The 16,263-nt window shown below is 36.3% G+C and overlaps 1 protein-coding gene across 1 annotated transcript in view; it reads right to left on the bottom strand.

Annotated features, from left to right (window-relative positions):
* Positions 1–16,263, bottom strand: part of LOC145323060 (uncharacterized) — a 126,264-nt gene that overhangs the window by 12,695 nt on the left and 97,306 nt on the right. Inside the window, exon 4 of the mRNA XM_080165444.1 lies at positions 16,113–16,193. Coding sequence (XP_080021570.1) covers positions 16,113–16,193 — 81 coding nt within the window. The remainder of the gene's footprint in view (positions 1–16,112; positions 16,194–16,263) is intronic.

The following is a 16,263-nucleotide window of genomic DNA, read 5'->3' as shown; positions in this document are numbered from 1 at the left end:
CATACTCATCTATATTTAACAACTTTAAAAGAAAAATTTGCTATTGTAAACAATTTTTGATTGTTTTAACGTTAAGCGCATTAGTCAGTTTCTTCTTGTACCTCTGCTATTTAAATCCTAAAATAGTACAACATCTCATAAGCTTCTTTAAAGAACTCATAGAAAGTTTAAAAGCTTTAAGCTAGCTGTAATGCCATTATTTAATAAAAGTAAGAAAGATGACAACGCTGAAAAGGCGAACACTCCACGTCGAGGACGCTCGACGACGCCTGGAAGAAGAACTCCGTCAGCTGATGCAGCTTCTGCAGGAGATGATACACGAAGAGAGGAACCAATGCCCAACCAGGAGGAACCAGAACAGAATGGTGAGAGAACCAAGACGCCAGAACCAGACACGGAATCTGTAAGATCCATACCCATGCGCGAGGACTCACCAGATGCACTGATCAGAGATCGATATGTTAGAGCAACACTATCAGATCCTCTGGGAAATTTCCTGTTCCCACAATTCCTGGATACAATAAGACTTTGTAACCCCAACCTACGTGTGGACTCAGAAATGATGAGGAACTTCTGTACCAACTACACACAGAGTATGAGGGAATACAAAGAGGAACAAAGACGTGAAGTTGAGTTAGAGGCCCAGCGTATTGTACAGGAGGAGAATGACAAACGCACTCAACGACACTTCAGTAACTTCACCAACCAAGCTGGAATTAAACCACCAAGCAGCTATGCAAGCAAGAGCACCCTAAGCAACGATCAAAAGCTTAAGTTAGCCAATGGAACCTTCCCTCTCAAGCATTGCTTCAAGGGAGACGGCAAACCACCCTACATTACTGATTACCTATCAGAGATGAACACTGCTCAGGAGTTATGTAACCTCTCAAGATCAGAATTTGAGACCTTTATGCTTAGGACCACCACTGGCGAAGCATATACTACCATCCAGCAGAGTTTCAATCTTGGACTATCTATTGAAAGTGTCTACAATAGCTTACTGCTACAGTATGATATACTCATCAGCCCACAGGAAGCTCAAGCTAAGCTGATAGCCTTTAAGGGAACCAAAGCCATGTCATTCCCTAAGCTTGTCAGTACAATTCAGAATCTTGCCAGCAGAGCCGCTGTTCATTATACAGACAAGAAGGAAAGACAGAATGTGTTCAACATAACTGCAGTGGAGGCACTCAAACGTAGCTTACCAACAAATAGCCGCAATATAGCATCTGAAAACCATCACAATCTCACACATGATCTTGGAAGATCCCCTACATATCATGAGTTGACCGCTTCCATGTATCCTAGAACTGAAGACCTAGATCTGGACCTACAGCAGAATGGTGTATCAGCCAGTTACAATGGAGATTTATCGCTTCATAAAAAGACAAACAACACCAACTACTCACATGACAGGGATACAAGAATGAATAGAGACAAACAGCCTGCTAAAGTTGCCGCTACGTCGAGCTATTATAAAAGGCCAACAGTTAGAGAAGTTACTGCTAAACCAGCCTATCCTAAAACCTACAACAGAGAAAACAGGGATAATAGAGATAGACAACCACAAAAGAACACCAAACAAGATTATCATATCTCCTATGGAACATCCAATAAGCGCTACTGCGGTGCATGTGGTCAAAATTCACACAAAATATCAGATGGATGCAGACTACTGTGCGATGACCAAGGACGACAATATCAAACAGCACTAACATCCGGATACTGCCCGAGCTGTCACAAGAAGTATGGCAAAGACCTATACCACGCTCAACACCTATGCCCTGGACGACCAGCGATGATGGAACTGTACCATAGTGGTAAAGTGAGACCTGGTGGTGTGTTTAAACAGGCATATGAAGAATGGGTTGACGCCAAAGCCAATGGACAATCCAAAGAGCGTGGCAGAACAAGTAGGGTTAACGCTATCACCGTTCGAATGGATCCTAATGACCCCAAGATTTTAGCGGTAGATAGTTCTGCAGCTATCATGGATGAAAATAGGAAAATGTACCTGAACTGTTCCGGCTGTATGTCAAATGGAAACTACGATGTATACATGACAGCTTTATTTGACTCAGCAGCAGACAGAAATATCATGTCAACCAGCTATTTTGGTATGTTATTTGGAGTACAACAAAATGAGGTTAAGAACCATCTGGAAAAGAGTGACATGGTTCTTGTCAGCTATTCTGGACACAAAATCCCAGTAGCTGGAGAAATAACTCTCATGATTCGTCTCACACAATTCTCAGGCATCTATAGACCAGTACCATTTATGATTGTACCTGAGGAACACAAGAATGTCACACCTATGATCATCGGAATGAATGGCATTAGAGATCTCCAATTAGGGTTGACTTTCGTTGCGGACAACCACCCGCCAGCACCATATCTATACTCTATGTTCCATCCTGGGAGAGTACTAGATAGCCTGTTCTGTTCTGATTATGAGTTGCAACTCTGCACAGGGACAATAGACAAAATTGATCCTAATGAAACTCAGACTATAGAAATGAACATCAACCATTTCTTCAACTTAGCTCCTGGAACAAAAGTCATTCTCAGCGATGACCATATTGCCAACGATAGAAATGGAGGAATTAAAATTCAACCTGGACAAACGCAACTGACTGTCAACAACCGAGGACAACTTAGTGGAAGAGCAATGATAACAAATGTCACTGAACATGCAATCACTAACACTGTTATCACCGGATACTTGGAACCAAGCAACCAATTTGTAGTCAAGAAGATCACCACAGACTTTGATTTTACGCAATCATTCCTACACAATGTATCTGTGACAACTGAGCTAGATGAGATTGTACAAGCCCTGGAGCGACACGCAGAAAAAGCTACGGCTCCAGCCATCAATCAGATCTCACTAGACACCAGAAACCACTCAGTTCAACTCTTATAGCTACCAAAATACAGCGCCATCAATCTGGTAGAACGATCTTTTCCTTTAGCTGATGGATATATACCGAATCCTACAGCTATAAACAATGACACTCCAGTACCAGGAGTAGCCTTATCTGACTACCGTTCTAATATTGATGAAATTCTAACTACACCAGATCCTGAAAGGAATAAACTCTTTGAGAATAGTGATGACGTTATTGAACTTGGCTTAAAACATATAGCCGAATCTGATAACCTTATGGACTATGTAACGGAACCTACTGGCTATAGTGTGCCAAAGGACCAGTTTGTTAAACCAGAGGATCTTGTGGTGCTGTCAGACTATCCACCAGAGGTAAGACATTATATAGAAGACATATTCCTAAAATCTTACCCTGATATAATATCTACACATTCTACTGATAGAGGTAACATGAGTAAATATCTGGGCAATTATACAATTAGACTAAAACCTGGTCAAACTTTACCCCAGCATAAGAAATTATATTACTTATCACCCGTAGAGAAAATGCAAATGCAATCTATCTTAGAGTTTTTGTTAAAGAACGGGACCATTGAAAGAGCTAATTTGGATGGGGATTCCTATAACAACTATGCAAGCCCAGCTTATCTGATTCCAAAGTCGGATCAGGGGAGCTGTCCTCGTTTAATTGTAAATTTTCAACAATTGAATCCTTGTCTGCAGTCTGAACCTGCACTGCTACCCACAGCAGAAAATTTGATTCAGTCACTAAGGGATAAATTTGTGCATAGTAGTAGTGACATGGCTAACGCCTTTCATAGTATAACGCTAGAACCTTCTTGCAGAGACCTAACATTGTTTGCAACCCCATTAGGAGCTTTTAGACACGCATCCTTACCAACCGGCATTAAGACTTCACCTGAAAGTCTATCACGCTTTATGGAAAAGATATTACACTGGGAATTGGTTTATGATGATAATGGTAATGTTGTAATGGACGGTGATTTAGCCAAAATGGTATACTCACCTATCCCAGAAGTCCAACACATTTACGATGATTTCATTGTCTCAACTGAACTAGCTAAAACTAGATCAGAATCATTGAATATACATTTTAAGATTTTGAAGAAAGTTATGGGGAGAATACACACGCATAAAGGAAAGATTAGTTTAAAGAAATCACAACTTTTTAAAAGTAGGGTAAATTTCTTTGGGTTCTTCATTTCACATAATTATTGCTGTGTAGATCAAAGGCGAGTACAAAAACTTCTAAATATTCCCATGCCTACTGATATTACTATAATGAGATCTTTTATGGGAGTACTACAAAGTATGCATAAACATTTAAGATTTGATATTATGGCTCCTACACATATTCTAACTTCACTTACATCTACTAGAATAGGTAAAACTTTTGTCCCAACTCCAGAACAAAGACAAGCATTCGAAGACATTAAGAAAGCTTTAGCTTCAGGACCAATTTTTAGCAAATTAGTTAACTTATCGGCACCTAAGATCATCTTATCAGACGCAGCCGGCACCTCAACTGGCTCATATTCGGCAGTCTTAGCGCAAATAGTGACACCAGAATTACAGGCTAAAACCCTACCCCCTGGGCTAAACTTCGATGATCCTGTACACCATGTTATTTATGATAATAGGTTACCAATTTTACCCCTACCTTTGCAGAACGAAGGTGAAAACATTAAGGATTATGCTAAGCGTATGTCTGAAGATGGACCACCCGAGTTTGAATATTTGGCTAGTAAAACTTTGGGCTATCCTGAAGACACTGTACACAATAGTCTCGGGATATCTTTACAATTGCTTCTAGAACTAAATAAAGTTCAAACACCTTTGACCACCATCCTGCAAAGAGCATCAAAAATTATACGTTCTACGATGTTGAGACAAAAGTATATTCAATTTGTATTTAATAATGATAGGGATAAATTCTTAGAATTTATTCGCAAACTAGAGCATGGATATGTATATCTAGATCCGCAACAACTCATATTTGAAGCTCTTAGTGTAGCTATGTACCGTCCTGTGATAGTTATCACAAATATAGAGGGTGCCAAACCTGTCACTCAACACTGTTCAGACAAAACAAAACCCCCTTTTGTATTTTTACTATATGGACACAAAGAGCAACACATAGTAAGACCCGCAATGGTTTCATCAACCAATAGCTTTAATTTAAAATCTTTAGCATCTATGTTTGAAATTATCGCATATACCTCAAAGAAAATTACCGTTGCTGAGTCAAGATTACATATCATAGACATTGAAATCCTAGGAATTATTTATGCAGCAAACTCGTTTAGAACTCTAATAGGTCCAAGCTGTGAATGTACTTTGTTAACAGACGCAAAGTGTGCCTACTATCTCTTCAATCCTAAAGCATTAACAGCCGTTAATAAGTTGAAAAGGTGGAATACCACTCTGTTAACTCTAATACCGAAGCTAACAATGTCTTTCTTGAGAGGAGAAGACAATTTGGCAGATTTCTTAACACGGGCATATAAGGCTACTTTACCAAGCATTAAAAAGGTAGCCCTACCTAAATTTGTTAAATCTGGGTTTGAAGATAACTTACCCCAATATAAAGTTTGGACTATTGAAGAATGGACACAGTTCATTATGGATAACCCCGACTATTTGGGTTATGATGAACAACCCCCACAGCCAAAGCAACAAAAACCCAAAATCACCATAAATTCACTTGCCGCAGAACATAGAGTTATAGGCAAAGTACTAAGACCTTTGGAAATCCTAAAAGAGAGGATTAGCATAGAAAATATAATTGCAAACCAAAAAGAGGAATACTCTAACATTTACACACGTTGTCTAACCTCTAAATCAAACACCTACACTTATAAAAGACAGAATTACGAACTTAAAGACACGATTCTGTTTACAAAAATAAAAGGAGATTTAAAGGTTTATCTCCCAACCAAACTATTACCAGTATTAGTATGCTATACTCATCTTTTGTTAGTACATAGTGGAGAAATTAAAATGCTTTTGAATATGCAAAATTTCTTCCACCCTAACCTTAAGAAATATGTTAGAAATTACACTAGATCTTGTTTAAATTGTCAACTTCAAAATTCATCTACAAAACTAGAACAAGTAGGAACTTATAGTACAATTTCAAGACCTTTTGAATGTGTAAGTATTGACTATATACAATCCTTGCCCCCATATCGTAGTTATAATCATATCCTCACTATAGTCTGCCAACTAACAGGAATGATTCTTGCATATCCCATGAAATCACTCACATCCCGTGAATTTATAAACAAATTCATGTTTTATTTCTATCCTAATTTCTCCCCCAGACAAATATTGTGCGACAATGCAAAATCATTTTTAGAAAAGCAAAATTTGATATTCTTTGCTTCTATTGGCATCCGAGTTTTGTATTCTACTGCGTACTTTTCACCCTCTAAAGGATTGGTGGAAGCTAGCAACAAAGTAATAAAATGGCCAATCATTAAAATTTTGGCGCAAGACTCAAAAACCTCATGGGTATATCTACTACCGTTGATAGTCCGACAATATAATTGCACTAAAATACCAAAAACTGGATTTTCACCCATGGAATTATTATTCGGGACACGTAGCTCCCTGTCTAAATTGTTCTTTGGAGCAATAAAACCAGATGAATATCACCCTGATATAGCTCGCACAGAAGCCTATGTGCAAGACCTCTCGGACGGTATACAAGAAAACTTGGACATTTCAGCAAAAGCTATTGAAAAGGGAAGGGAGGCTAGACTAAAGTATATTAACAAAACCCGCATACACAAACAATTTGATATAGGAGATCTTGTCTTGGTCAGAAATAACACTATTACACCTGGTGTTAACCCCAATCTTAGACCTATCTATCATATTTCACCCTATAGAGTTTTGGATGTAAGCCCTAACAGTTGCAAGCTTGAAAGAATTTCAGACAAAAGAACTGAAATATTTAAATACTCTTTCAACGAAATCAAAAAGTTCAAGCCTATGGACGAACATTTTGACACCCTCCCAGAGGAAATAAGGTATATTATTACAAAGCCTTATAATAAACTCACAAATCAAGAGATAGCCACATTAGTTAAAAATGACACACTTCCGCTTATATTCCCGGTTAATTCAAAGGATCCACAACCAGGAATACGCGCACACTCACCCTTAGAAACACGAAAAGAAGCGTCACAAAATAAGAAACCATTAGACTCTGATTCGGACATAGAGGACTCAAGTGCCGATGAGGACATGACACTCGATTCCGTATTTATTACCGGAGGTCGACGACTTAGGAAAATAAATGATAGACATGTCAGATTTCGGAATGGCACAAGTTCACAACCATAATTTACATTTCCATTTACCCTGTAAACTTGTGAACAATATGATAATATGTTATTCTAATCTGATAACTAAGTTATCATATTCATGTAAATTTTCCCACTCAAGGTTATATATCCAGTGGTAAAATATACATCTTTTCTCTTCAGCAGGGGAGACCAACTATATGCAATATACGTCGACTAAAGAGTCGATCCCCTCAAAAACACTTACAAAAAAAAATTGCATATAGAGAGTTTTGATTCTGTATAGGCAAACAGAGTCAAACAATTGATACAGATTGTACAAAAATACGAATGTTACGAATGTCAAATACGCACCCTGACATATACACAAAAACTATTTAAAACATTTAATACAAATTGTACAAAATGTACAAACATAACAGTACTAATAGGCAACCTATATATATACGCCTTGAATTGTGATGAGTTGATTAGTTATTAGAAACTATAACCACTCTACATACAAAAAATATGTCAAAAACTTTAATTATAACTTCGGACAGGAAACGCCCACTCAGAATTTTAGTAGTAGTAGTAAACAATAACGATAACTTAAATTTTATCCTGAAATTGAGTCAGTTTACTATAACATATCCACAAGTGAGGAAATCACCAACCTTGTGAAGTACTACAGTTATCACATAACACGTAAGTCTTAACAGAATATTTTACAAAAGCTATAAAATGCAAACTAGATTCCGAAAGCCTATGCCTAGATCACAACGAATTCTACATGAGACCTTCGTGAACCTAGTAGAATATTGTTATAACTTGCTTACGATGATTAAAGAAATGTTATCGTTTAAAATTAGTTGTGGAATCAGCCAACCTAGTCGTATTGTACGATACTTGCATTGTCGAATACTTAGAAACACTTATAGAGACGCATACAACCGTTTGGTTATACGGTATAGACAGCAAGAGTATAGAAGCCGACAGACTATAACAGACGAATTACGGGCAGTAGCACGCCAAATAGAGAATCTGAGAGACACAGTCCTCCTCATTTCTGGACATTGTACTCTCCCCACTATCCACGAAGAGTAAACTAGATTAAAACTGATTCTTATAATCTGATTTCTAACAATGATGTACGGACGTATCCTAACGATATAAAAGTTTTGCATATGATAAAACCTCTTGTACATATGTGTATTGATGTAAAATACTTATATTCTCATATATCTCTATGTAATTATTGAAAACGATAGGAATTTAATCGCATAAATCATAGTTGAGATATCAAAAAAGAACATAGCAAGAAATTTTGTTATTTATAAAAGTTATCATAAACCAAGTGAATGTAGGCTAGACTAAGCACCTTGTAACAATAAACTTTAATTATGTATCTAACTAAATTAAGGAACAGACAATAATACTTATAGAGTAGCTACGTAAACGGGAGTTGTACACAACAAATACTAAATCAGTAAATAACAGTGTATATGCTACTTAAAATTGCTATATTTATTTTAACAAAAGTAAATAATCTTTAGAAAGGTATAAAATTTTTTTTTGACAAATATTTTTCTTTGGTGAAAACTTAAAATTAAATCAATGTTGAAAACAGAACATAAACTTTTATTTTTACAGTAGTTGAAAAACATTATGATAGTAAGAAGTTTTCTGACAATTTAACATCTTAGTTAATATAATTTGGACATAAGCTGTATAATGGCACATAATAAAACTTCGAGATTGCTAATACGATTAATTGAACGCTAAATGTTGAATTTGTACATATAAAAAGCACATAGCCTAATAACAAGCCAACGGGAGCAAAAAAATTTAACTCTACTTGTTGGAAATAAGACTTAGTTTTAAATCTAAAGGGACATAAGAACATTTTACCTTGAGACTTTAAACTTTATGACTATTGTATTGAAATTTAAAAGGGAAACGCTATTTACTCTAAGCCTTACTAATTAAATAAAACTTCCTTAATGAGATCATCCAATCAATGATATTACTTTAATTACTTGAGTCACAAACAGTCTTTACATGAGTTTTCTTAAAAATACTTGAATAAGCGTATGTAAATAACTTTGTCTAACGTCAGTCTTTCGGTCTACTTAGATATTGGTTACAAAAAAAAAAAAAAATATATATGCTATTTACAAGTCCTCTCTATATCACAGCACAATTAAAATTCACGATTAATGCACAGGGATGGATATAAATGAAATTTAGAGAAAAGGTACTGAGGTGCGAGTTCGATTAAATATCTATATATACATGACCCTTACAAGCTAACAAGAATGAATAAACTGCGACATAAGGCTGTAATTACAGTTGTTAATATACTATTGAGAAAAGAAAAGGATTAGTTCGCTTACGAAGAAAGTAATTAAGAATTGAATGAAGTTTTAAATTATGGGCATAAAGAAAATACAACCTTATAATCATTTCCTTACATACTAAATATCCTTACAGACTAAACATATATATACATAATATAATGGCAGAAGTGTAAATTAATGTTTGGCTTTGTACAGTATAAAAAGTCATAATGTCTAATAACAAAAGTCTTTACTTCATAGTGATTACTATTTTGACTAGTTACATAAGAATAGAAAATCTGTAAATTTAGTCACATGTTGTCTAAAACTGGTCATTGTCTTAAAATTTGTATGTCATATTTTCAACCAAGCTAACAGCGCCACTTTACGGCGTACGTCTAGGGAACGTGGGACCCCGACGTCGAGGGACTCCCTCAACGCCGGAATCCTCTGTCCTGTTATTATCTGAGGAATGCGTAGCTGAATTGAAGCTACTCTCCGCTGATGTTATCTCTTCCAAGATGGCAGGAGTTGGAGTACGCATGGAGCGGCGCAAACGTTCTAAACTGAGGACCCGCAGTGAAGTGGGGTATTCGATCTCATCAGTCACCGCATTAAATCTAATGGGCGGGAGATCGGCGTCCTCGATATCGTCAACCAGTGGGACTAAACTGGCCGCATCCTAAAATTAAGAAAAGGGACATTATTAGACAATCATTTTAATAAATGTTCACAAGAGAATGTATCAACGCTTATCCATATATGTTTGTGAGACATTTTTTTTATACATCACTAATACTTTATCCAGAATCTTGATATTAACTATTAGGAAGGAGTTACACCATAGTTAAAGTAAAGTTATTGTCTAAACGCATAGCTATCTGAGCTAAACAGCCTAGTCTAAGTTACGTAATTTTTGCAACGGAGAAAAAATTATAAGAGCTTATCAAACTTACCACAGACAAATCAGCTGCAGATGGAGATTCAATGCGACTAAGGCACATAATAGAGCTCAAGGAAGAGCTGTCGCTGGATCCCTCAGCTGTCCTCTCAGAACTGACCCGATTACACCTCCCCATATTGGTGTAGAACTGCGTCAGGGGGATGGAGTTGGTCGCCTAAAATATAATAGATCTTATTAGTTTAATCCCGACGCCAACAAAGAATCTAGGAAAATCAGGAAATGAGAATGCCTAAAATCCTGTAAAGCTATATGATTAGGTAGCAATTCAACCCATTTTATACTAGAATTAAAATCTTAGATCGGTTCAAAAATGCTTATGCAACCATACATTTTAAGATTAATATTCTACCAATAAAAGAATTTTAGTTGCAAATACCTCTAGATACGTGTACAAATATACAGCCTCTTTCTGAAAATTAATAGAAAAACTAAAGCATGGATACTTACATGTAAACGCTCTGTTTGATCAAAGATCAACGGACGGAAGCCAGGGCTTCCCGTCGATGTGTCCAATCCCGCAGGCACATTACTTCCAGTAACTCGATCCTCAGTGGCAGACAGACGGTGTACGGCAAACAGCCCAACTCTGGACCTTACTTCTGCTGGAGTCGATGGACTAGCAGAGGGAGCCTAAAACAAAAAGAAAACATTAAAGTCTTGATCTAACATTTAAACCCCCAATGAGAAACGTGCGGCACGAGCAAACTCTTAACCTTCCCAGAGGGAAATAATATTAGGTTGCTAATTAAGATTTTAGTAAAGGTTAACTGGTATCTCAATTTAATTGCGGTAACCGAGCGGATTTCTCTGGCGACATAAAACGACGACAAACGGTGAGCGATATATATGGAAGAGCCGAAAGTCAACGTTGAGGAAGTGAGAATAGGACAGAACAACCCTGCAACAACATGATGCTTTATTAGACAAAACGGGTGGCTAGAAAAAATTATACAAAACAGAAAAGAAATATACAACAGAAGAAAACTCACCTGTGTATCTGACAGAATATCATCAATCTCAGAGGACGCGGCTTCATACATGGTGTCCGACGGCTCCGCAGTTGGCGACATAGCCCCAGATCTAGTCCTGTTGGTCCTGTTACCGCAGTGAAGAAGCTCAATGGTCCTGACGCCTATGTTTCGGAGGCGCGTACATACATCTCTTATCCAGCGAGCCAGCGACCTGTCTGAGGTGTTGTCAATACGTGTTAGAGTCTCAAGCCCTACAGCACCGAAGAAGACCACTATGAGAGCACATGAAAACAAGCCTAAACCCAACAACATGTTAATTAAGCCATCCATGTTGAATGTGTCCAGACTCGTCTTCTGGTCTCTCCTCGACTCGGCAGACCCAGAATCACCTCCGGCAACATCGTCACCAATGTCACCGCAGGAGTTCTGCATCACCGAATTGAGGAGAGACCAGATGATTTGTATCGTTCTACTAAGCATCAGTGAGAGATGCTCGTTGCCAAACATCTCCCCTTGATCCCTTTCGGACTCTACAGTATCAAAAGTACTTGTACTCCCATAGTCATCGACATCAGCAAGGCTTGGCATCCCAGACTGGTCGCTGTACACTGAACTCGAGTCGTCTAAGGAGTTTTCAAGAAACGAGGAATTGGCAAGAGTGGCCGCAGCCGCTCTCATTGATTCCTCGAATCTTTCCTTAATATTCTGATGCGCGTCCAAACTGTCAGGTATATACATTATGAGCGAATGTAAATTTAAAATAGAGGACTAGAGATTCTGAAAGGCAATATAGTAAAGTTAATTTTATGAAAAAGACTGTACACACGAATTTTTTTTGTATTCTAAGCAACTATGGTTGAACCTCCTAACCATTAAAACTTCGATTTATCATCCAAAAGTAAAATTCTTTAAGTTAAAGAATATGTAATTAATCTTACATGATTCAACGCTTAAAAATAGCTATCGTTAAGCTATTCAAACATTAAAACTTTGTTTTATTAGATTCAATTAAGTTAAAGAATATGTAATTAATTTTACATGATTCAACGCTTAAAAATAGCTATCGCTGAGCTATCAAAAAAAAAAAAAAAAAACATATTCATTATGATGTATCAAGCAATTAAAAAAACTTATGTACTAGCTAAATCTGAATATCTTCAATGATGTTTTAAAACACTTTAGATAAAGCTAGCTAAATATAATTTTTGTAAGCGACCATTTTAAAATAAATATGGTTGAGTTACTCGTAACGTAAATAACCTATCAATTAGCGTCATTATAATTGAATTAAGTAAAAAGAAAATCTTATTTTAAAACCTATAGTAAAATTGTTTTAGAAGATTTGAATCAGGACTCAATAAGTTTTGATTATAAAAAGGGGAACGCTGTAATCAAAAGTTAAAACGAATAGAATGATGGAACATATCTGTGTCAATATACGTTTTGTTTACGATGAACGAATTTAACTTTTGCAGACGGAAAACGTAAACAAAACAAGGTACATCAATTTACCTGATGACTCAGATATGTCCTATCAAAACTACAAATATTATATAAAACAAAATTGTCATATATTGAAGATGTACCCATATTGCTTCTAACCCACTTTCGTTTAAAAATACAGTGATAAAGGCCTTATCGACGAAGAAAATAAGAATCTTGAGTCTTAAATAGCGGCTAACGAATGCAATAATGGGCATATCAACGATCTATAACATAAAAACATTCATATAAAACAAACGGGTTACTATATTTTATCACTTTTATATAAATTCTCTTGGAATTTAGCGGTAAAATTAAACACTCGAACGCAAGCTCCGCTCGCAAAGACAATTATTATATAAATGAGCATAATTACTGGGCCGCCAGCTTTTTATAACCTCGCTCAAATCCAACCCCTATCACTTTTGACCGCCCAAACATAAACAAAGGGATGACAACTTATTGTTACGTAAAATTTAATTACGGACGTCGAACAATATATTATGTAGATATTAAGTCTAAAAAAGTACACTTGATAGCGACGTAATGTAAGATATTAGTCTTTAAAATGATTAAAATTTATTCATGTTAAAAATAACATAAATACAGCTAATGCCAACAATGGTATAAACCATATGTACATATACAAAATATACAAACAAGGGTTACCAACTATTGTTAGTAAAATCTTATATTTTTACATACATACGAGTAATGTACCCAAAGAAATTAATACGTTATGTAAATACTAATTGTACTTATACATTTTTATATAAAATATTGTTTAAATTCAGGAAGCAGTTATATTTAACAGAAATAGAGATAACTAACCAATCCATTATAGGTCTATCTGTAACGAAAAGAATTTCTAGAATATCCCAGGGATAAAATGATTAATAAAAGATTATTAAAATTTCTTTTGTTTAGATTACCATAGCCAGGATACCCCAAGGAACCGGTTGGAGCACGCGCACTAACTCTTTTTAGGATCTACCATGGACCAGCCTGGAGATAACCTAGATGATCATGGAGTATTGGAGCCCTACCACCACCCTACCTTGGACGGATTGCGGTTGTGTTCTTGTCAACACCTTGACACTATAGACGAGAACAACAACATTATCACCACACCAGAGTACGATGGATTCTCAGAGAACCTGTCCATCACCATCAGGAATTTCTTGTTAAATACAGCCCTGAATACCAGAGAAGATAGTAGAGTGGAGATCGATAGTGACACTAGCTCCAGCAGCACACTGTCCCTCTCTACCAATGACCTCAACCAACTCTACTATGACCTGGAAAATCACTCAATCACCTTGGACGAGAATGGTAACGAGGTAGCACAAGTGGACGCCCTTGGCTACATATCTACCTCACCCCCAACCTCAACCTACACTTCGAACGAGAGCACTTCACCACCTAGTTCATCATCAGAAGAAGCTGAACTATCCAGAACAACCAACGCAAAAACATTTATTGATGTGACAATGTTAGATAAAACTAAACCCCTCAAGAAAAGAATGTATTCTATTTGGGAGGTTTATCATCTTGTATACCCAGCTATGAAAATACGCAAATCATACTTTCTTAATGGAAAGCGTATTTAACTTAGCTTGGAATACATTTATAGTTTATTATATATGCCTATATACTGGGACTACTAAACTTTTTCTTTTTCTCTTTTTTCTTTTTAACAACTTACCCCCATTGGAGATGCGATCCTCAATTTTCAAATTCTTTGAACGTACATATGAGACCTTTACAGAAATGCTTCGCATCCACAACTATCTATCTATGCTTGATATAAAGTCAACACTTTATAGATCATATTATGAACCTTTGATTGACACGTGCCCTGCAATTAACTAGTAGCACTCAGGGGCAAGACACAATTACTTTAGCTAGGCCCAAGGCATTATTTGTATCAATTTTTGCATTCATAGGCCTATCTTTACCTATATGACACCATATATGGGTAACGCTAGCCTATTCATGGTAATCTGTATGTGATTTGCTAATAGTATATGTTTATTAAAGATATTATGTTTATAGTTAATGTAATCATATAAACAACCAGTACATATATGTATGCCTACAACCATGCCTGATTTACGTCACATATTAACACACAGATATTTAATTGCACAGACAAACACTAAAATCCTGGTCCAGAGCTAATGTTATAGCATGTACCTCTTGAATTTATTCAGTTATTTATTAACTCTCCTACCGTCAACTTCTCTTTCTGGCTTTAAAAGGTAATGACTTAGTTGTTTGGCATGCATTGTAGTTTAAATTTAGGCCCCTTAGTACTTAGCATGAATTGAGCTCAGACCTTATGTTAGAAATCTAACACTTAGCACAATTCACTGCTTGGGACTTGGGGCATATTTCTGTCCTACTCTACTTATAATTTTAACACTTATCCTGTAAATATTTTCATACTTAACTTATGCACTTGTGATATAAATACACTTTATAAAACCATTTTCCTTCCTTAATACTTAATATACTTATACAATTCTGATCGAATATCAAAACCAACCATTTATTCTTAGGTTAAAGCAACATAATACTTCGCGTGGGTCTTTTGTTGAGCTTCCACCAGCTCAACCAAATTCGTATTATACTTGTGGGAATAGAGGGTTAAGCATTCTAAACAAACGAACCGACGATGAGAATGTCTATGTGTATTGCATTAAAATTAGGTTTTAGTAGTACTCATAGAAGAGCGGTCTCCATACCTAACTATGGACAAACGACCCATTCGCACACACATAGATATAGAATAAGTGGATATTGTTACAGGGGAATTGTTGTCGTCAATTTAGGTTGCTAATATAGTCTTCAAATATTGTTAACTACATTCCTGCGTGGTAATGGGAGGTGATAAGGTAAAGCCACAATAGGGGGAGGGAGGGGGGGTATCTTTATATTAACCAGCCATGAGAAACATTTTATCAAGGTAAAATCCACGAAATCTATATCCATTCCGAATCTCCTGTTTATGAAAGATTAACATAGTGAGCTATAGGTATAAAATTGCTCATTTAAAATTTGAATCTAAACAAATAATTTTAATATTCTAGCCGATTGAATCACCTATATCATAACGGACATTGAAAAAATTATATACTGAAAATAGAATCAACAAACCTTTGTTTTTCAAAGTTTCATCCTCCATTTGGCCAAGATCTCGTACTTTTAACGTTGTCGTAGGAATAATTGTCTTCTCTTCTAAAAAAGAAGAATGTATAATTCAAGGATGTTAAAGGATAAGACAATGACCGAAAATGTTATGTACATT

Source organism: Acartia tonsa, chromosome 6 (assembly GCF_053477335.1).
Source record: "Acartia tonsa isolate MP-2025a chromosome 6, ASM5347733v1, whole genome shotgun sequence".
NCBI classification, from domain to species: Eukaryota; Metazoa; Arthropoda; class Copepoda; order Calanoida; family Acartiidae; genus Acartia; species Acartia tonsa.
Note: the sequence above shows the minus strand (reverse complement) of the source record. Positions and strands in the feature narration are given on the sequence as shown.